The sequence below is a fragment of the Papio anubis genome, chromosome 5 (genome assembly GCF_008728515.1).
Source record: "Papio anubis isolate 15944 chromosome 5, Panubis1.0, whole genome shotgun sequence".
Lineage (NCBI taxonomy): Eukaryota > Metazoa > Chordata > Mammalia > Primates > Cercopithecidae > Papio > Papio anubis.
In genome coordinates, this window is record NC_044980.1 from 105,934,600 (window position 1) to 105,957,365 (window position 22,766).

The 22,766-nt window shown below is 41.8% G+C and overlaps 1 protein-coding gene across 2 annotated transcripts in view; it reads right to left on the minus strand.

Moving 5' to 3' along the window:
* MCC (MCC regulator of WNT signaling pathway) overlaps positions 1-22,766 on the minus strand; it is a 465,432-nt gene that overhangs the window by 83,164 nt on the left and 359,502 nt on the right. For both annotated transcript variants that reach the window (XM_017959782.3, XM_003899999.5), the window contains one exon: positions 10,594-10,736. In XM_017959782.3, the coding sequence (XP_017815271.1) occupies positions 10,594-10,736 (143 nt within the window). The remainder of the gene's footprint in view (positions 1-10,593; positions 10,737-22,766) is intronic.

Genomic DNA, 22,766 nt, shown 5'->3' on the forward strand with positions numbered 1-22,766 from the left:
AACTCAAATAAAAGTGCAGCTCCAACAAGTGAGATGTTACAAACACTCCGCTGGTCCACCTGATTCCAACCAAGCAGTCCTCTCTTTACCAGAATGACTTTGCTCCAAAGTATGGTTCCAGCTTCCAAAAGCACATGTTCCTGGGGATCGGTACTTGCTTCACACTAGTGGTTAGGTATCTGCCTGGTTTGGAAGCCTTCCATGCTGGGTCTTGATTAAGCTTTGCCTTTGATACGGCTTGGGTTTGTGCCCTTGCCCAAAAACCATTCTGAATTGTAATCGCTAGTGTTGGAGGAGGTGCTTGTTGGGAGGTTACTGGATCATGGAGGCAGACTTCTCCCTTGTTGTTCTCGTGATAGTGAGTTCTCATGAGACCTGGTTGTTTAAAAGTGTGTAGCACCTCCCCTTTCTCTCTTTTTCCTCCTTCTCTGGCCATGTAAGATGTGCTTGCTTCCCCTTCACCTTCTGCCATAATTTTAAGTTTCCCGAGGCCTCCCCAGTCATGCTTCCTGTACAGCCTGTGGAACTGTGAATCAATTAAACCTCTTTTCTTTATAAATCACCCAATCTCAGGTAGTTCTTTATAGCAGTGTGAAAACGGACTAATACAGCCTTGAAATCTCATTTTCCAGGAAGCCTTCCCAGCCCTTTGGCACTCAGCCCTAAAAGTTGATGATTTCATTCATTCAACAGTGGGTTCCCAGAGACTCGCAGTGCTGGGCATGGAACGTGTGCTCTACAGACACTGGATGAGATTAACATGTAAAATCAATGGAAGACTTTTTATAAGCCAACTTTTTAAAGTCCCAAGTTTTTGTTAATTCACTTGTTAATCAAGTATCATCAAATTTAAAACATATCAAATGACATTATCACAGCCTGCTAATAAGGTAGAAAGCTTTCAATTAAGATCCCCAAGGTAGAAAGCTGTCAGTGAAGTTAGAGACATAAGCCACAGAGAATTTTAGCCAGGCTAAGAAACAGAAGCATCTGTAGGCCTGCTACAATGTGTGCTGTAGCAGGATTGGCCATTCACCATATCCTTGCCGCCTCCTGAGGGCCAACGCACACCACCCACCCCTCTTTTCTGACTGGGCAAACACCATGCCTGGTAAAGCAATTCAAGGTGGAAGAGAGACCTACAGATTCTTTCAGCATCAATACAGACTTTCTGTAAAGGCAAGATGTTATATCCCAGGGATGTAACAGTTCAGATCTTGTTGTAGCTCTACAGCTGAAACCAGGAGGGCTGTTGTTTTTTTTTTTGAGCATTCCTCTGTACTCTGCATACAGCAAGGCCCTCTTTAATTCCACTGAGGAACAAACACAAACCAAAAAAAAGTAACATAGAAAATTAGAAAACAGAATAGTCATCTTTTAGGGCTGAACACCAAAGAGAAGACTGAAAGGTCTGGAAGGAAGGGAGAAGGAGTATCGATAGAGGTTACCCCTTGCTTTGTGTCCCATGTTGCCTCTGTCTACCTAAGACAAGAAGACTTATGAGAACAATGTTGTGGTAGTTTAAAAACTCCTCAATATCACCTGTAATGGACAAAATGACATTAGGACCCTCCTGCTGCAACATGGTAATGAGGACCATAACCCACATATGTTCTTGCAAAAAAAAAAAAAAAAAAAAAAAGTTAACCTCAAATCTTATAAGAAAACAATCAGATCATCAGATTGAGGGACATTCTATTATACCACCAACTGACGTCCTCAAAATGGCAATGTCACGAGAGACAAAACAGCAGGAGGGAGGATCTGTTCTAGATTAAAGGACAGTCAAAAGACATGAAAACTACATATAATGTGTGAGCCTTGACTGGATCTGGGACTAAACAAAAGCAACGAAGGACATTAATGGGACAACTGGGGAAATCTGAATATGGACTGTGGATTGTCAATGCTTCATCAGTGGTAAAATTCTCAGGTGTGATGAAGGCACTGTGTTTATTATAGGAGAAGGTTCCTTCTTGAGAGGTTTATGCATATGGCTTTAGGGGGTGAAGCATCATGATGTCTGCAACTTTCAAATGGCTCAGAAAAAAACGTATACACAAACACAAATGCGAGCAAGAGAGAAAAAAATCAAAATGTGGCAAAGTGTTAACAATTGGTTGATTAAGATGAGTGGTTTATGGAGGTTTGTTTTACCTTTTCTGTAAGTTTGAAGATCTTTAAAATAAAAAGTTGAGAAAACACTAGGCAAGAAGGTCTCACATGGTCTGGATATGCTGCAGCGGAGATTTAACATGGAGAGCACAACATGACCAATTCTCAGTGCAGCCACCAGAACAGGAGAGCTCTCTTGTAAGTATGCCTTCTACATCCAAATGATCACCAAGTACACAGGCACAAGTTGACAGGGACAGGAGGCAGAGAAATTCTAGGCAGAAAAGGGCAGGGTCCCTGGTGAAGCCCCACCCTGAAGCCTAGAACCATGGCCCAAAGTGAGAATATGCAACCTTTTTTCCCCACTGGAATGCTACCTTTTCCAAAATCACCCATGGCCCACCCCGCCCCCCATCCTATACCCATAAAAACCCTGACCCAACTGGCAGAGAGCAGAGAAGGGAAGAAGAAGAGAAGCAGCTGGATGTCAGAGACTGTGGTTTGATGTCAGAGAGCAGCAGCTTGACTTCAGAGCAATGGCTTGACACCATTGCTTTGGAGAGGAGTCCGGCTGAGGACAGCCAGAATCCAGGGGAAGATTACCTTCCCATTCCATCCCCCTTCTAGCTCCCCTTCCTGCTGAGAGCCACTTTTATTGGCAATAAAATTCTCTGTATTCACCACCCTTCAATCCTTTGTGCCACCTGATTTTTCCTGGATGTCAAACAAGAACTTGGGTGCCATGGGTGCAGATGCTAAAGGGTGTCACACTGACCCTCTGCCTTCAGTGGTGGAGAGCAACTGCCTCACATGAAAAGGCAGAGGGCTCACTGAGCTGTTTAACACTTAAGCTGTCCACGAACGGCAAAGCTAAAAGAGCACTGTAACACATGCCCTCTGGAGCTTTGGGGGGTCACAGGTCTTCCCCCGAGATGCTGCTGTGGGGCCATCCCGGAGTTTTGCTCCTGCTGATGCTCAAAAGCACTTGCTCCGGCCTCTGCACCCACTCACCTGCGTGCTCCTCCTCCCTCGAGGGGTTGAGAGCTGCGGACTGAGTAAGCGAGGCACCCCTGTCACGAGGCCTGAGAAGGGGTCAAGGACAATTTCCTCTTTCAAAGTCAGGGTGGGGGGCCTGAGAAGCGCAAGCTGCTACCCCATCACATTCTGACTATAGATCTCTGTTTCTTTTCTCAAAGCAATCGAGGCTGCATTTTCAGAACTTCTATTTTAGCAAAATCTTACCAGCTGGAGATTTGTTTTCATTTTCACTGTTGTCACTTTGGATTCCTGACACTGTTTGTTTCTGTGAATCAACAAACTTGGTCATAAATATGAAGGGATAAGGAAGATTACCTAACATCAACTCCAGGAAGCTGTCCTCCAGGACTGCGAGCCTCTACTGGCCTTGGTGTCCATCTAGGATCCCCCACTCTGCTCTGCGACAGCACTTCCACATAACTCCTAGCCATCTACCTGCAGCCTCAGTGGCAGAAATGTTCTGCAAGTGGTTTCTGCCAGAACTTTTCTGGAAGAAAAGTTCTGTTTCACACATATGTGAAGAAAAGTTCAAATCTACTTATCTGACTACTGATCACCTGAATTGGCACAGCTTTAAAAGAATGATACCCAGTTTTGCAGAGGATGGGAGGAAATATTTGGGGTAAAGAGGGAACGGCAACTGACAATATACAAGAAAAGACTTAATCATTCAATACCTTTGAGAAGTAATCCTGAAGAAATAGAAGTATGTTTAGAGGATAAATTCCAACCCCTTCACTGTGCCTCCCTGGCTTTCTGTCATTACTGACCGCAGCCCAACTCTCAGGCCTCATTTCTGCCCACTCTCCCCCAGGCTCACCAACCTCCAGTGCGAATGGCCCTTTCTTATTGCCTGGGTCACCTGCTGCAGCTCCAGATCCCCTTTAGACAGGCTGTCTCCTGCCCTTGAGAACAATCGGTGGATCCTCCATTAGCACTCATCCCAGGCCCTGTGGCCCTCACGCTAACAGGAGTGAGAGGATTTCCATGCAGCCAGGAGGAGGGGGAAGATGTGGTTCTGGCATCCAAATGTGACCTACAAAATATTTTCTCATAGCAGCAATGTTCACACTGATGGCTGGGGATGTGGTAACAACACTAGCAAGGTCCCGAAGTTATTTCCATGACAGATTACATAGGGTTTCTGAGGCTGGTTTCGGCAGCTAACACTCCTTTATTGTAATGCTGGTTTTAAGAGAAATTATGTCATGAATTTCAAATAACCAAAACAAAATCAACCTTAAAAGACATGGTCTGTTTAGAAAATAAAGACTGTTTATGTTAATAATAGGAGTTCATGAATCCCAAGAACTGTGGGAGCTCATTTTGAGAAAAGGCTGTAGATTAATGCTTTTCCATTTCCATCTTATACCCCAAGTCTCTTCTGGGGACTGAAAAGTTATGGAACAGCAGACTGTGGGGGAAATATTCCAAAGTAACACAAACTGAAGTAGAAAAATAACCTTTCCTGCTCTCAACCCTGGTTACTCTAAGGAAGATTCTGGAATGACTTTAGGGGGTTCTCCTCAGTCGCTTAGCTCTGTTACCATTTGCAGACAGGTCTTATTTGACCAGGCTCAGATCCCTGGGAGAAAACACACAGTCACCCCAGCCAGTGCTCCAGTCAATCAGTGTTCAAACTGTTACCTGGTTCTCAGGGATGATCCATATTGTGACCCTCTCCAGAGAAATTAAGTTGCCCATATAAAGAAAAGAAAAAGCTAACAAAGGGCTTGGCCTGTTACATCAACTAGTTAGAGTACAACTTTCAGTCTGGTCTACCTTTTCAGTCTGTGGACTAGAGGATCACTGACTATCTAGCTACCTCATTCCTAGCAAAAAGCGAGCGTTCTCCAGACAGCCTGCTTTACCTATGTAAACAGTTCTCTCCATGTCTGCAAAAACTGTTTTTGGAAGAGGCAGGGCTGCCTTTCCCTGCCCCGACCCTCTCTCCTCACTCTGAGTGGCTGCTTGACGCTTGTAAACACTTTTTCCTGAAGCCATTAAGCCTCATGAGCCAGTAAGCCAGGAAAATCTGGCTTTAGCATCAAACATATTTCACAGTCACAACTGCACCAAAAAGCCAGGTTTCATGTGTAAATTCTTCCTTGGTTGTCCTCCAAAACCTACTCATACAGAGGAAAAATCTAAGTGATCACACCAGAAAGCAAGGTATTCTATGTATAGAACACTTTGGGGTATGAGTAGAGTTCAACCCTAAGGGTATAAATCTCAACCCTCAGGGTATAATGGTTTCATATTTCAATCCTGAGGGTATAATAGTTTGATAGTGCTAAATTCCAGAAAAATAAAAATTTATCACCTAAAATCAGAAGAGATCTCAAAATAACAGAACGCTTCACTGGCTGTGCAAAGGCCCATACAATCAGGGATTTTGTTTTGGAAACAATTGCTCCAGAAAAGCACTGCTGTTGCATTAACAGAGGTGGGAAAATGATCCGCAGGAAAGGACACCAAACATGCTCTAACGTGCATGATGCAATGAGCCTGTGTGCACACATCTGTGCTCTGCTCTATTGCAATACCCAGAATCATTGGGTCCAAGAGTGTTGTTTCTATTTTAATATGAAAGGCCACAAAATCTGACTGCAAATGCTTCGCTATTAAGCCAGGTGCTTGTGATCACACAGCTGCTCCCTAATTCCCCCATCAGCCCTAGAGACCTCAAAGGACTGCAGTAAGCAAAGGAAATCAACCACTGGCATGTCTTCCTGTTTAAACCAAGGACTATCAAAGGAAAGCCATCTATAGAAACACAGGCGACAACAATAAAAACAACTTCTTGGCTTTGTGGCCTTGGACAAGTGACTTACCCTCTCTAAACTCCATTATCCTGATTTTACAGATGAGGAGCTCTTCAGCGCATCCTTCCGGGTTGGGGATTAAACATGAGGGATGCATGTAAATGCTTGACACAGGGTAAGTGAGTAAAGCATGTTAGCTGGTATATCCACCCTCTCTTTTAACGGCAAGCCTTTGCCAGATGGAGGACATAAAAATTCTAAGCAATGACTCCTACCTTGGCTTTGTCCACTTAATTACCTTTATTTTCTGAACAATTGTGTGACCAGGTTTGAAAAGAGGGAATTTTTTTAAAAAAAACATGCAACGTGACAGAGGCTGGAATCTTTCTCCTTTATTTGACTGCTTAGGTAAGTCAAAGAACTTTTTAATTGGATCGTTTATTCCTCCGGGCTTGGAAGACAGTGCCCAGGAGCTAGCCTACTGAAGGGGCAGCTGGACTCTGATGGGTGGGGTATGAAAACAAAAGAAAGTGTATTTTGATGAAGCGAATAGGTTGGACTTAGTCCTATTATCTTTGGAGATCAGCAAATACACTGCAGCAAATTCTGCAGCTCAAGAAAATCTCTGGGTTACTAATGCAGGTTTGCAAATATAGCAACTATAATGAAATGGCTACTTTTAAATGATTTCCTATAATGGTGCTTATATATGGAAGCTTTTTTCCCTGTTGAAGAAATTTAATTGGAAAATGGCAAAGGAATAAGAAGAGGCAGACGGCCAGTTCCGCTGAACAAACACACGACTACGCTGTGTGAGCAGCTTTCATGAACTCCTCCTTGTTGTGCCCAAGTGTTTGTCCTCCTGGGGGATCTGGCAGAGCTACCCCTGCCTGGTGCACCCTCCTCCTCACGGGCTCCGACCCCACTCAGTCCCCGGATTCCTGCTCGGCTGTGACCTCTGGGAAGCATTCTTCCACGCTCCTCCCCGAGGTTATCACCAGGGCCACTGCAGGCCTGCTATGGAGTCTTAACTGCACTGTGAGGTCTTCCCTGTGGACCTGTCTGCATCCTCCAAAGAACTGTGAGCTTTGGGATGGGGTTCATTCACTGCTGCTCAAGTATGTGAGTATCTCCTATGTGCAGGCATTGCTATGCTGATCAATTAGGCAGGTGAAGTCCCTGCCCTCGTGGAGCCTGCACTCTGGCATGACAGCCAGATAAAGCTTGATAACACACAAGGAAGAGAGTATAAACACAATCCATCCTCAGGGAGTGCTCCATGCTATGAAAGAAAATGAAGCAGGGAAAGGGAGGCGAGTGGCTGCAGAAGAGTGAGGGATGAGGCATGACTCTAGAGGGGAGGGCGGGGGTCCTTTGCAGAGACAGCTGCTGAGGAAGGAGGGCTCCAGGCGGAAGGAACAGCCAGCACAGAGCCCCGGGCAGGAGAAGCAGCTCAGGCTGGAGGAACAGGAAGCCAGGAGGCCAGAGTGGCTAGAGCTGGAAGAAAAACAGAACAAGTGGCCAAGGAGGAGGCCAGAAGCAGGGAACACCCTGTTGGCTGCGTGCTGGGAATCTACAAGTAATTCTAGGCTTGAAGGATTTGAGGGTGGAAGCAAAGTGACCTGACAGCAGATTCTGTCTTTTATCCCCAGTACCTAGCACAGCCCCAAGTGAGTCTGCTGACTAAATGAGAAAAAAAGCTTCTATGTGTGGACAGAGAACACGTGTCAGCACTGGGCAGGGAAGGTCACTCCCCTCCAGGAACTCAGTCTTCTCAGGAAAGAGGCTACCACCAGTTATAACTAACCCATGTGTTTTTAAGTGAGGGACAGAATGAAAAGAATAGTTTGGGAAAATGAGGATGCCCGTGGCGCCGACAGGCGGACGCTGGCTTCTGTGTGAGGACCAGTGCTACAGATACCGCCTCATGTCAGGAGGTCCAAGAAGTCCCACAGGAAAGACATCCATGTAAGTGGGTTTATCCCTGCACTTCCCAAATGTATTTAATTATGGAACTTTGTTGGAGTGCAGGTCACTTATTAATTCCATAAAATACAATTTGAGAGAAGTGAATAGAGGGATCAGTATAGGGTTGACACTCTACAATGATTAGCAATTTCCAGGCTGTTTAAATCTGTCTGGCTGCCTAAGGCGGAAGACAGAGTCCTGAAGCTTGGGGCTGCCAGGGTTAGAGATTTATGATGCCTGTATGAAGTCAGGATGTGAGTATGAACTTAGCATGCTGGTATGAACTTGGCACACGCATGGTCTGGTTGCAGGGAGTTGTGTGTATTGTAACATAAAGCCCAGAGTCTCGGTTCAGTTTAATTGGGGGAATTGTCTTCACTCCTCATGATACTTCTGCCTGGTTTAAGCTGCTACCAACATACAGCTGTCAATGGCTTCGATGCATTTTATTTGGCCTTAGATGCAATCCAGACTACTGATCGCTCCTTCCTTATTAGAGCCTCTTCTGCCGCACTGGCTTCCAGAATACCACTCTCTTCATTTTATTCCTTCATCTTTGGCTGGCTGACTGGTGGATTGGTTGATTACCTCATTCATTCATTCCCACTACTATCTTTAAACACGTTATGTGCCAGGCCCTGTGATAATCTCTGAAGATATACTAGGAGATGAAACAAACATGCTTCTGCCTAGTGGAATTTAGTGGGAGAGTCAGTCAAGCAAATAAATACTATTATGTAATTTAAAATGTCAATGTGATAAGTAAGATACAAATGGGGCAATGACAGAGTCAACAATTATCACGTGCAAACACCCTGATGTCTCCCAGCTGCTTTTCTTCAGCCCAGGTCTCTCCTCTTGGTTTTTTTTATCTGAATACCTACTGCCTTCTGAAGTATCTCTGCTTAAATACTTCAAGACACTATAAACCCATGGACAAACAGAACACACGATCTCCACCTATCATATAGTTCCTGCCCCAAGCAAAACAAAACTCAAAGCAAAACCACGGGGTCCTATTTCCTATGTGCCCTATTGGTGAGTGGCCCTGTTGTCCATCTATTGTGCAAATAAACTCTTATGGGGCATACACACCCTTCCACCTTCAATCGCTTTCCAATCCTTCAGCAAATCTTGCCAATTTTACGTCTTTATTAAATCTCAGCTGCCACCACCCTAATCTGAGCAACAATTTTGCCCATCTAGACTTCTGCAACAGTTTCCAAGCTAGCCTCCCCAACTCATTCTTCATCTATGGATTCTTTCTCCACACTACAGAGTGATTGATTCAAAACACAAATCTGATGATCTCATTCTCTTCCCCCACTATTAAAAAATCTTTCAGTAGCTTCTTGTGGATCTTTGGGTAAAGACCAAACATGGTCTCTAGCATGGCCTGTAAGACTCTGCATGGCCTAGCTCCTGCCTACCTCTCCAGCTCCCCTCTTGTATCTCTGTGTCCTCCATCCATGATGATCTTCAGTCACCTCCTTAAATGCATTCCTCTCCCTCACTGGATGCTATTCTCTTCCTTGACCTGCCTAATTCCTACTGATCCTCCAGATCCTTCCTTCCTTCCTAGAGGAAGCCTTCTTGTAACCCTAGACTGAATCAAATTTCTTTGGATACACTCTCATACTACGGTGTTCCATAATGTTGTAGCACTTATAGGATTTTAATTAAACTCAAATATGTAATATTTGATTAAAATCCCTCTCCCCAACAAAATTTTAACTTCCAAGAAAAACTCATTATAAAACTCAAGAAAACTGACTATATGCACTCTTCTTTCTCCTGGTTCTTCTTCCCTCTCTCCCATACATGTAAACATGTCTGTCCTGAGATATGCTGCTCCTCCCTCTTTTGACTCCACACCCTTCGAACCACAGGGATCACCTTAGCCCAGATAACTTCAAAGCCTCTTCCCTAAACCTCAATCTCTTTCCAAATATCCAGGTAGGCAAGACCAGTGGTTTTGTAACATTTTGACTGCAACCCAGTTAGAACATTCATTTGGCAACTTACTGCCTACAAACATGCAAGAAACAAATTTCATGAAACAATACTGTCACTTGCTTTCCTATTAGCTTTCATTTAAAAATACTTTTTCATATAATTTCAAGACCCAATAGGTCACACCCTACAGTTTAAAATACATCGTACCAGATATTTACATATGGATATTTCTCTACAACCTCAAACATAATATGACTATTTCCCAACTCATTTCTCAACAAAACTTCCTTACTAACGAATATATGATCCTTCTCTTAGTCACTGAGGAACAACACATTGGAGTCATTTTGGACTCCTCCTTCTTACCCAACCCAAGTAGTTGTTAAAACCTCTTGGGGTTCTTCCACTGCAATGTGTTGGCCCCCATCCCATCCCTTCCATTCCCACCATCATAGTTCAGATATTACTGTAATTTGGAATGCTGTAATAGCCTTTTAAACTGCTTCCCTACTTCCAGAATTTTCAAATAGAAGTGACTTATGTTTGAATCACAATTGTATCAGAGCAGAAAGCTTCAGTTCCATTTTGACCAACAAAGTAATGTGTAAGGGACTGAAATACATGTGACTTCATCCACTCAGTAAACTCCTTGAAAAATTAAATTTTAATTCAGGCTGCCTCACATTTCTAAAATTTCTATTACAATCCAGAAACCAAACTCTGGGTTGGTGGTAACGGCAGGCAGACTCACCCATGTCAGCAGTGACCATGGTAGACTGGTTTTCGGGGATAGAGACAGAGGTCTGGTCTTGGTCCATGCTTCGAGAGTCCTCGTTGACCTCGTGTTGGCTCTGGCTGAGTTCTGATCGCAGTTCTGAGTACTCATCTTCCTCCCTGAGAAAAAAGGAGAGTTGGCCACCACTGACAGAGGATTTAAGACAACCCCTAGAGAATATGTCTTTTAAGGACAAGAAAAAGACATTCAGAGAGAAAATAGATTTCTCCCCCAGGCCACATGGACCAGGATTCCTCCCAGCCCAAATAGATGGTCACACCTATGGTCAGCGAGTGAAGCTGAAAGGTTGCTTCTGTGTCCACATAACATACCCATGTACCGAACGAGATTCATCTATCAGCCTGCAGAAATTCTTCCCCTCTAAAGATTCCTGAAGAAACGAGATTTCTTCACCTCCTCAAATTCCGAGGGGAAAAAGAACTAAGACTGCTAGCACTGAGGCTACTGTTGAACCAAATAACTAAGAGTCTAGCACACAGCAACGGCATGCCCTACCACGTGGAGGGCCCACAGGAGCTTCCTTCTTGAAGGAGGCTGGAGGTTGGAGATGGGGTTGGAGCTACTGAGAAACCAGCACCTCATCTGTGCAGATCAAACTAGACGTTTTGGAAAGATATATGGATCAGCATGCCCAAGAAAGACGAGGCTAACTTCCCAAAGAAAGGAGGTAGAATTAGGGGGTGGGAAAAGAGGATGCAATGAGGAGAAAACGGAACACTGAATGAGAGAACACCACTCAGTGGCCTATTTCCTTTAATTTGCACTTGCTAACAAGAAGACAACATTTAAACCCCACCGTGTTTTATTTGTATACACACATCTACCTATTCTCAGCCCTTCGGGGGTCCCTCAACCTCTGGTCTCTTCATTGTACTATTAGCAAGCTGAGAAACTTAAAATTGCAGTATGTATTTCAGAGCACGTGCAGTGTCCCCTTCCCACACTACCACCACCACACATACACTGGACACAGGGATGGAGACAGCAAAATGAACCCTCTTTGAAGGATCTATTTTGCAAGTAAACGAGTAGGGGAAACTGTCAGGGGATTTAACTGGGAGTGGAATGCCCACTTAGGTCTGCTCAGCCTCAAGGGCAGGTTGTCTGTGAAGAAAGCTAGGAATCGGAGAAATCTCAGCTTGGCATTCATTTTAAGTTGTCAACAACCAGAGAAGAAAGTCTACAGTGTTGGACTGTGGGTAGACCAAGATGATGAGTGGTGATCTTTAGAGTTTAGGGAGGCAAGCGGGAGACACATCTATAAATCAGAGAAAGGTGAAGAACAGAAATCTTGGTTCTCTCAAGATATCAAATTTCTGCCAGGAAAGGGATTCAGCTGAGCCTGTGTTTTATAAGGTATTGTTAATAAAAGCTACCCAGAAATCTGGAAAAGCTTTATGTAGATATAAAGCCCCACGACATGCAAAATATGAATTAGAGAGTGGTGAAGACAAAAAAAAAAATACAGACTAATGTTCTATGAATAAGTTAATTATTAGACATCTGCAAGCAAAAGTCAACAATAATTAGGTTTAGGAAAGAAAACGATTAAAAAGTACTCTTAAGTGCCTTTTTGGTCTACGGGACGATTGTGCACTGATAGATACATTAGCTCTCCTTTCAGTCAGCACTTAAAATTCAGATTTTAGTTAAGGGGAGATTTTGTGTATGATGAATAAATTACCTTGCTTGCATGGCCAACGTAATCAGCTTTGGCTCAGCCGAGACTTTTTTGCAGCCAAGAAAGCAAGTGATAAATGCTACTGCTGTTTCTTTGGTATAAATGGCATTTGTAAAATCTTTAATAGCCACCTTAAACCCTCCTGGCTTGCCAGATTCGAAAGTATACAGTTCCTGCCAAATCTCCTGCTTTGTACAGAATTACTTCTAGAGATTACTAGGATGAACTTTATAAAGGAGTGAATTGAGAAGGTGTGGGAAAGGGAAGCTGTTATTGTAGAAACATTCCCTACTGAGGTCAGAGCACAGTCTGAAGGAGAACCGTATCACATTAGGTTTTCTGTGTCACAACATGCAAACTAAAAATTCCCATTCAATGTATTTGAGCACCAAAACAAAGACAGGACCACAAACACTGCACAGATTCTGTCTTCAAGGAGACAAAGATGTTCACAACCCAAGAAGGATGCTGTGGGTGAACACAGGTGGAATCTCTGGGGCTGCCAGTGGGGAGTGACCAGAGAAGACCTCCTGGGTGGAGAAGCACTCAAGATGAGTCTCAAGGCAAGTAGATTTCAGTTAGGTCACATGTGTGGAATAGCACAGGCAAAAAGGCTCAGAGGAGCTGCAAATGTGCAGAACTTGGAGGGGAACAAGCGGTTCACTATGGCTGAAACCAAAATATGGCACAGGATGGAAACATGAGGATGGAGAGGCACTCAGACTACTTGTTGACTGGGCAGTTTGAGCAAAAGGAAAACATACTGCACCAGAGGATGCAAATAATCAGGGTTAGATGGAAGAAATAAAAATACAATGTGGAAAGTCTAGGAATTCAGGAGAAAGAATAAATGTTGCCAAGATCTTGTGTGGAAACAGATAAAATGAGAAGAGGAGAAATGCATTCCAGCTACGGTAATCATTGTAAGTATTCTAGAACTAAAACAACACATGCCAACAAAGTAATAGTCATTAGAGGTGGAAAGCTACCGTGTGAGAACAGGGAAGATCTTGTGCCACAAAGAATGAGGTATACAAAGGTTAAACTGAGCTTAAATATTACAAAGTTCATGCAGCCCCGTTGGGTCTCCCACTGACTTTCGTAAAAAATCATGGAGCTGCATATCCTTATCTCTCATTGGCATCATTCCTGAAAGGAGGCTGGAACCTGGGACCGGGAAATGACAAATTGTAAACTAACTCAATTTGTGATTGCAGTACGCGTGGCACACTGATGACCGGGGGTCTTCTCTACCATTCAGGAGCACTGTTCCATCAAGAGCAAAGGAGTAAGTAAAACACACTAAGAGTCCCTGTCAGTTTTGCAAAGACGAGGTTTTGAGTTGTGCTTCTGCAGTGGCTCTGCACAGCCTTGAGGACGCCTGGTGAGGCTGTGTGGCTAATGACACAGCACAACAGCATCTGAAGATGACTTCTGTTTGTTGTGTATACAGGCATTCTTCTCAAGCAATAACTTATTTCTTTGGGGAAAAAATGCCTCCCCAAAAAAACACCAACTGCTAATGCTGGTGATGAAAAGAGGAAAATGTAAAAACACGGAAAAAAAAGTGGCCATTTGAAACCAGAAAAATAGCAGCTCTGATAAAATGATAAATGTTGAAAGTGACACTCTGTAGTGGTAGGTTTATAATCATGAAATGACAAAGTTCTCAGGTGTCTCTCCGTGGAACATAAAGGGTCAACTCACAGGATTCCAAATGCATATTCTTTCATTCACTTAGAAGTGTCTGGGAAGTGCTTCCAAGCTGCTTTAAGAGATGCAACGATTAATGCTTGCTCCTAGTTTAAACAACATAACAAATGCTCCTAAGGAGGCAGGCATTAGATTGTACACTTGCCTATGTAATGACCAGCAGTGGCAGAAAAGTCACAGGCTGGCAGACTGGGAGGGATTTTAAAGACTGTTTTAGCCAGGACCACTACCTTTATTTTACAAACAAGACAAATGGGGCTTCGAGAGGCAACTTACCTAAGATTATGCAACTACTAGCACAGCCTAATTCCTAAATTTCACACCAATGAGACACTATGTAGTTGACTCTTGAACAACATGGATTTGAGCTGCATTAATCCATTTATACGCAAATTTTCTTTCAATAAATGTATTTGAAAATTTTTTGGAAATTTGTGACAACTTGAAAAAACCTCAGATGAATCGTGTAGCCTAGAAATGCAAAAAAAAATTTTAAGATATGTCATAAATACATGAAATATATACATTAGGTTGATGCAAAAGTAATTGTGGTTTTGCTTTTGAAAGTAATGGAAAAAACCACAACTGCTTTCACACAACCTAATAGATACTAGTCTATGTGTTAACTGACTGCTTATGTTATCTGTAAGGCTTCAAGTCAACAGTAGACTTTTTTTAATTACTATACTTTAAGTTCTAGGGTACATGTACACAACATGCAGGTGTGTTACATATGTATACATGTGCCATATTGGTGTGCTGCACCCATTAACTCGTCATTTACATTAGGTATATCTCCTAACGCTATCCCTCCCCCTTCCCCACAATAGGACCCCAGTGTGTGATGTTACCCTTCCTGTGTCCAAGTGATCTCATTGTTCAATTCCCACCTATGAGTGAGAACATGTGGTATTTGGTTTTCTGTTCTTGTGATAGTTGCCTGAAAATGATGGTTTCCAGCTGCATCCATGTCCCTGCAAAGGACAAGAACTCATCCTTTTTTATGGCTGCATAGTATTCCATGGTGTATATGTGCCACATTTTCTTAATCCAGTCTGTCACTGATGGACATTTGGGTTGATTCCAAGTCTTTGCTATTGTTTGTGAATAGTGCCACAATAAACATACGTGTGCATGTGTCTTTATAGCAGCATGACTTATAATCCTTTGGGTATATATATCCTCAGTAATGGGATGGCTGGGTCAAATGGTATTTCTAGTTCTAGATCCTTGAGGAATCACCACACTGTTTTCCACAATGGTTGAACTAGTTTACAGTCCTACCAACAGTGTAAAAGTGTTCCTATTTCTCCACATCCTCTCCAGCACCTGTTGTTTCCTGATTTTTTAATGATCACCATTCTAACTGGTGTGAGATGGTATCTCATTGTGGTTTTGATTTGCATTTCTCTGATGGTGAGTGATGATGAGCATTTTTTCATGTGTCTGTTGGCTGTATGAATGTCTTCTTTTGAGAAGTGTCTGTTCATATCCTTTGCCCCTTTTTGATGAGGTTGTGTGTTTTTTTCTTGTAAATTTGATTGAGTTCTTTGTAGGTTCTGGATATTAGCCCTTTGTCAGATGAGTAGATTGCAAACATTTGCTCCCATTCTGTAGGTTGCCTGTTCACTCCGATGGTAGTTTCTTTTGCTGTGCAGAAGCTCTTTAGTTTAATTAGATCCCATTTGTCAATTTTGGCTTTTGTTGCTGTTGCTTGTGGTGTTTTAGACGTGAAGTCCTTGCCCATGCCTATGTCCTGAATGGTATTACCTAGGCTTTCCTCTAGGGTTTTTATGGTTTTAGGTCTAATATTTAAGTCTCTAATCCATCTTGAATTAATTTTCGTATGAGGAGTAAGGAAAGGATCCAGTTTCAGCTTTCTACTTATGGCTAGCCAATTTTCCCAGCACCATTTATTAAATAGGGAATCCTTTCCCCATTTCTTGTTTTTGTCAGGTTAACAGTAGATTATTAGTAGTTAAGGTTTTGGTGAGTCACGAGTTATATCTGGATTTTTAACTCCACAGTGTAGGGGTTGGTGCCATTATCCCTCATATTGTTGGGACTTTTTTAACTCTTACTTTAGGTTCATGAGTACATGTGAACGTTTGTTACGCAGGTAAACTTGTGTCATGGGGGCTTGTTGTACAGATTATTTCATCACCCAGCCCAGTACCCAATGGTTATCTTTTCTGCTCCTCTCTTTCCTCCCACCCTCCACCTACAAGTAGGCCCCAATGTCTGTTGTTCCCCTTGTTATGTCAATTTGTTATCATTTAGCTGCCACACCCAGTATTCTGTTTTCTATTTCTGCATTAGTTTGCTAAGGTTAACCCACAAGACATGAGCTTGTATTTTTTATGACTGCATAGTATTCCACGGTATATACGTACCACATTTTCTTTATCTAATCCGTCATTGATGGGCATTTAGGTTCATTCCATGTCTTTGCTATGGTGAAGAGTGCTGCAATGAACGTTTGTGTGCATGTGTTCTTTGTAATACAATGCTTCATATTCCTCTTGGCATATACTCAGTAATGTGATTGCTGGGCTGAACGGTAGTTCTGCTTTTAGCTCTTTGAGGAATCGCCATACTGTTTCCCACAATGATTGAACTCATTTACACTCCCACCAACAGTGTATAAGTGTTCCCTTTTCTCTGCAACCTCACCAGCATCTGTTATTTTTTGACTTTTTAATAGTAGCCATTCTGAATGGTATGAGATGGTGTCTCATTGTGGTTTTCATTTGCATTTCTCTAATGAGCAGCAATATTGAGCTTTTCTTCATATGCTTTTTGGCTGCATGTATATCTTTTGAAAAATGTCTGTTCATGTCCTTTGCCTACTTTTTAATGGGGTTGTTTTTCTCTTGTAAATTTGTTTAAGTTCCTTATAGATGCTGGATAGACCTTTGCTTGATGCATAGTTTGCAAATATTTTCTCCCATTCTGTAAGTTGTCTGTTTACTCTGTTGATAGCTTCTTTTGCTATGCAGAAGCTCTTAAGCTTCATTAGATTCCATTCGTATATTTTTGCTTTGTTGTTATTGCTTTTGGTGTCTTTGTCATAAAATCTTTGCCCTTGCTCCATGCAGAATGATATTGCCTAGGTTGTCTCCCATAACCCTCATATTGTTAAAGGGTCAATTATAATGTCATGACTGAAGGAAAAGATATTTCATTATTTATTAAAGATTCCTTCTCATTATTGGTTAGGGGTAAAATTATTTAATCAGAAGAGGGAAAAGTCAATGGAAGTATAATTCTTACCATGCTTTCCAGACTTCAAGCTCAAAATACTATGGAGTCAACAGCATTTGACAGACTGTCATGTCACTATCCACATTATCTCTCTCATTTTGGGTACACGTTCATGCCTTCCACTGTATTGGAATGATTTGTGGAGAAGACCCAGATGGTCAACTGCCTGCCTTGACAGCTGTCAAGCTGTCAGTCAGCTGTGGCCAACTAATCCACCCTACTTGACCTGGTGTTTTTTTGGGTGAACTGCATTCTTTCTTAAATTAAAAGTAGACTTGTCTTTAAATGGCTGGCTTTCTTTTAAAGAACAAAGTTTCGTTTTTGTTTTGTTTTGTTTTTGTTTTTTTAAAACTATTGGAAGGAAATGTATTCCTTTTAGTTCTCTGAAAGAATCTAGTACAGGAAATAAGTGATGAATAAAGTCCTCATTCTTTCTTCAATACTATCTCCCCTTATTTTTTCAGATAGCATAGAGAAGATCAGACTCATCTATGAATCTTTTGGTGAATAACTGAACAAATGGGATTTGAAATGCTCTTCTATGAATATAACAATCCATTTTTGTCTTAACAAGAGCTCATATAAGATCCATATTCAAGAACTTCCAAATATTAAAAAAGAGATTGATATAGATCACACAGGAAAACAGGGAACGAAAAACACATCTTCTTTATGGGTTTTATTTTTATTTCATTGCACTATACTTTTTAGACTGTAAATTAATCAGAACAATATGTTTTGCTGGCAGACAAGGAGGTTTTGGTTACAGTGTTTGAAATGCAACAATATGAAGATGAACAGATGCCTGTGTGTTGTTGGCTGCATGTACATCAAGATGTACATGATACCAACAACACATAGGCAACTGTGTGCCCAAAGATCAGGAGAAACATCAAGCTCCTGGTGCAGGCCTGAAATCTTAGCAGTCAGATTATATTACAGTAGATAGAGACTCTAGGATGTTATCTCTCTGTCCTCAAATGAGGGGGCATTTTGCAGCCCCATTAAACAGAAGGGTTGAGTGCCAATGCTGAGATCACAGAGATAGGAAGGGTCTGTGCCTTGGGGCTGCTGCTGTATGAGGTGAAACATGTGAGAGAGAGAGTTTAGGATAGGAGCCCAGGCTGAGGACAAATTCCATGGAGGGAAAAGAAGATCTACAGTCTGCAGGGTCCTAGAGGTTTAAGAAGAGTGCCATCAGGAAGGAAAGATGACTTAGCGTCAATGCCATAGAAAGGGACCAATGACAAGAAAAGGTCACTGGATTTTTCATTTAAGAAATCATTGGTGATTTTCAAGAAAGGTGTTTTAGTCAGCTCAGGCTGCCATAAAAAAATACCATAGACAGGGTGGCTTAAACAATAGAAATTTATTTTCTCACAGTTCTGGAGCCTAGATCCTCCAAGATCAAGGTCCAGCATGGCTGCTTTCTGGTGAGGGCTCTTCCTGGCTTCCAGATGGCTGATTTCTCCCTGCGTCCCCATATGGCTGGAAGGAAGAGAATATACATGCAAGCTGTCTTGTGTCTCTTCTTAAAAGGCAATACACCAAAAAACAACCCCATCAAAAAGTGGGCAAAGGATATGAATAGACACTTTTCAAAAGAAGACATTTATGTGACCAACCAGCATATGAAAAAAAGCTCATCATCACTGGTCATTAGAGAAATGCAAATCAAAACCACAATGAGATACCATCTCACACCAGTTAGAATAGCGATCATTAAAAAGTCAGGAAACAACAGATGCTGGAGAGGATGTGGAGAAATAGGAACACTTTTACACTGTTGGTGGGAGTGGAAATTAGTTCAACTATTGTGGAAGACCGTGTGGCAATTCCTCAAGGATCTAGAACTAGAAATAACATTTGACCCTGCAATCCCATTACTGGGTACATACCCAAAGGATTATAAATCATTCTACTATAAAGACACATGCACATGTATGTTTATTGCAGCACTATTCACAATAGCAAAGACTTGCAACCAACCCAAATGCCCATCAAGGATAGACTGGATTAAGAAAATGTGGCACATATACACACCATGGAATACTATGCAGCCATAAAAAAGAATGAGTTCATGTCCTTTGCAGGGACATGGATGAAGCTGGAAACCATCATTCTCAGCAAACTAACACAGGAACAGAAAACCAAACACCGCATGTTCTCACTCATAAGTGGGAGTTAAACAATGAGAACATATGGGCACAAGGAGGAGAACATCACACACTAGGGCCTGTCAGCGGGTGGGGGGCAAGGTGAGGGATAGCCTTAGGAGAAATAACTAATGTAGATGATGCATGCAGCAAACCACCATGGCACATGTATACCTATGTAACAAACCTGCACGTTCTGCATGTGTATCCCAGAACTTAGGTATAATTTTAAAAAAAGAAAAGAAAAAAAAAAGGCAATATACCTTCTTGAGGGCCTGCTGTGGTTTGAATGATTGTCCCTTCCAACTCTCATGTAGAAATTTCATCCCCAATATTGAAGATGGAGTCTAGTGGGAGGTGTCTGGGTCGTGGGGGTGGTGGATCCCTCATGAGGAAATTGTTGCCCTTTCTTGTGGGTGAGTGAGTTCTCACTCTATTAGTTCCCTGGAGAGCGAGCTGTTGAAAGAGCCTGGCACATTCTCCCTCTCAGGCCGTGTGATCTCTGCATAGGCAGCTCCCCTTCCCCTTCTGCCATGAGGAGAAGCAGCCTGAAGCCCTCACCAGAAGCAGATACCAGTGCCATGCTTCTTGTACAGCCTGCAGAACTGTGAGCCAAACAAACCTCTTCTCTTTATAAATCACCCAGCCTCAGATATTCCTTTCTAGCAACACAAAGGGACTAAGACAGGGCTCCACTCTTCTGACTTCATCTAACCCTGATTCTCTCCCAAAGGCCTCATCTCCAGATACCATCATAGTGGGGGCTAGGGCTTCAATATATGAATTTGGCAAAGGGGGCACCACAGCTCAGTTCACAGCAAGCGGGTTTTGGCAAACTGTTGGAGTCAGAAGCCACACAGCAGCAGTGAGCTAATGAGCAAAGGGGAGACGAAGCAGAGAATATGAACAACTCATGAGACTTGGTAGTGAGAGGCTGATGTTATGAGAGTAGCTTACAGAAAAGAAAATAACCTCCTTGGGAAAGAAAAGATCTTATGTTTAATTTGCTTAGAAATCCTTCTTTATTTTCTTTTTGCATCCAGTGAGCTACTGATATATTTTGCCATTTCCCCCATCCCACTGTATAATCTCCCCAAGTCAGATTAACATTAAAAACAGCCACTCATAACAGTGGATTTTTAAAGAGAAAGAGCACATATTACAAAACAGTGCGTGTTGTATGATCAGATTTGTTTAAAATTATTCATGAATAAAATTTTTCAGAAGGCCTTATGTATAAAGTGTTTAGTGTTTAATCCTAGGAGATAGGATTTAGGATGCATTAGGCAGAGTTCAGTTAGGAAAACAAACTGCACTGCATGTTTCAAGTGGAAAGGATTTAACTTAGTTCCATGCCTGCAAAATTGTTGGAAGGGTTGCAGAAAAGTGAGGTGAGCAGAGGCCACCAAGAGCTGTCAGATTTGCCATTGTGGCTGTGATCCCCTCAGAGATCAGGAACTGCTACTGACTTTGCACCACCATGGGCTGAGGGAGAATAGCTCCCACCTCCCTCTGCCTTCCAAACCCACATGAGTGCATTTCATCAGCACAGTTAAAACTCTATCCAGAACCCAGCTGGTAAGAGAGTTTGAGAGAGAGTTCCCTGGCCCTCTTTGATTCTGGGGAGGATAAAGAGAGGGGTGGAAATGGTATCAAAGTGCTAGACAACAGCTATCATAGTCTCTACCTTAGCTCTTTAGCTACTCAGTGACCAACTGTATGCACCCTCTTATCCACACCACAATTTCTAAATTGCAATAGCAATGATACTAACCTTCTCTGTAGTCATCCCTCAATTCAATTTAAATAGGTTCATCTTTTCAAAATGAGAGATTCAAAGTACCATCATTTATAGTGTGGGATATAAGGGTTTTTAAAAAATAATTTGATTAATTTTTTATTTTTTAATTTATAATTTTTTCCTTTTTTTGAGTTTTATATTAACTGGAACTTTACAAGGATTCAATTTCCTTAAAATTTTAAACATTATTCCTAACAATAGTATAGTAAAGTGATCTTCACTCTTTTAATTCAATGACAAATCCACCTAGATATCATGTAACCTACCTACTAAATGATGAGTTTCACCAGTACCAACTCACCCTATCTGAAATAATAGGAGAAAATAAAAGGAAAAAGAAAAGTGCATATGTGTGTGTGTATGTGTGTTTATATATATACACATATACACATATACAAGCAAGAAAATATGCACAGCCTAGCCATCTTTTCTGCTACTGGTCATGAGGCTAGAGTTGATATTTATAACTTCCCTCTACTAGGAAATCCATATTTTATTTGTTTGGCTAGCATCTCAGCTGGTTAGAATGAGTTCTTTACTTAATGAAGTAATCTAAAATCTTTATTCCTCAAGGGCCTAGCCCTTAGTGGACTGACTTGTATTTGGCCTGACCTGTATTGGGTTGTTCTAATCTACTTTTACTACTGGATAATTACTAGAAGGTATCCTAGGTATTCAGACATAGTACTCAGTGTTCCAATTTCCTTTTGATAGTTACTCCAGCCAGTAGAGTAACTTCCTTCTTTGCTTGTTGGCTCAGTGGCATGGGGTGTCCCAAAGGGCCAAACAGGTGGCAGTCAATTGAATCATTTTTGTATTCTCTGATGGAGAACTCGCTAAGATTTCATACTAGCAGTGCTCAAAGTTGCAAAAATAAGAAGCTATAACTTTTTTTTTTAACTGATACAGGATAGATATGTATTTTCAGGGTACCTGTGACATTTTCATACATTTTTACTGTGTAATAATCAAGTCAAGATAACTGAGATATCCATTACCTTCAACATTTATCTTTTCTTTATGCTGGGAACATTCAAATTATTCTCTACTAGCTATTTTGAAATATAAAATATTATAGTCACTCTATTGAATTATCAAACACTAGGTCTTACTTCTTCTATCTACCTTAGTTTTGTACCCATTATTCAACCTCTCTTCATCCCCCTCTCCTGCCTACCCTTCCCAGCCTCTAAAAACCAGCAAACTACTCTCTGTCTTCATAAGATCTACTTCCTTAGCTCCGACATGAGTAAGAACATGCGATATTTGTCTTTTTGTGCTTTCTGGCTTTTTTCATGTAACATAGCAACCTCCAGTTCCGTTCATGTTGCTGTGAGAGGATTTCATTCTTTTTTTTTATAGCTGTTAATATTGCATTGTATGTATCTTCATCCATTCATCTGTTGATAGGCACTGATACTGATTTCAAATTTTGGCCGTTGTGAATAGTGCTGCAATAAACAAGGGAATGCAGGTATCTCTTCAATATAATGATGTCCTTTCTTTTGGATAT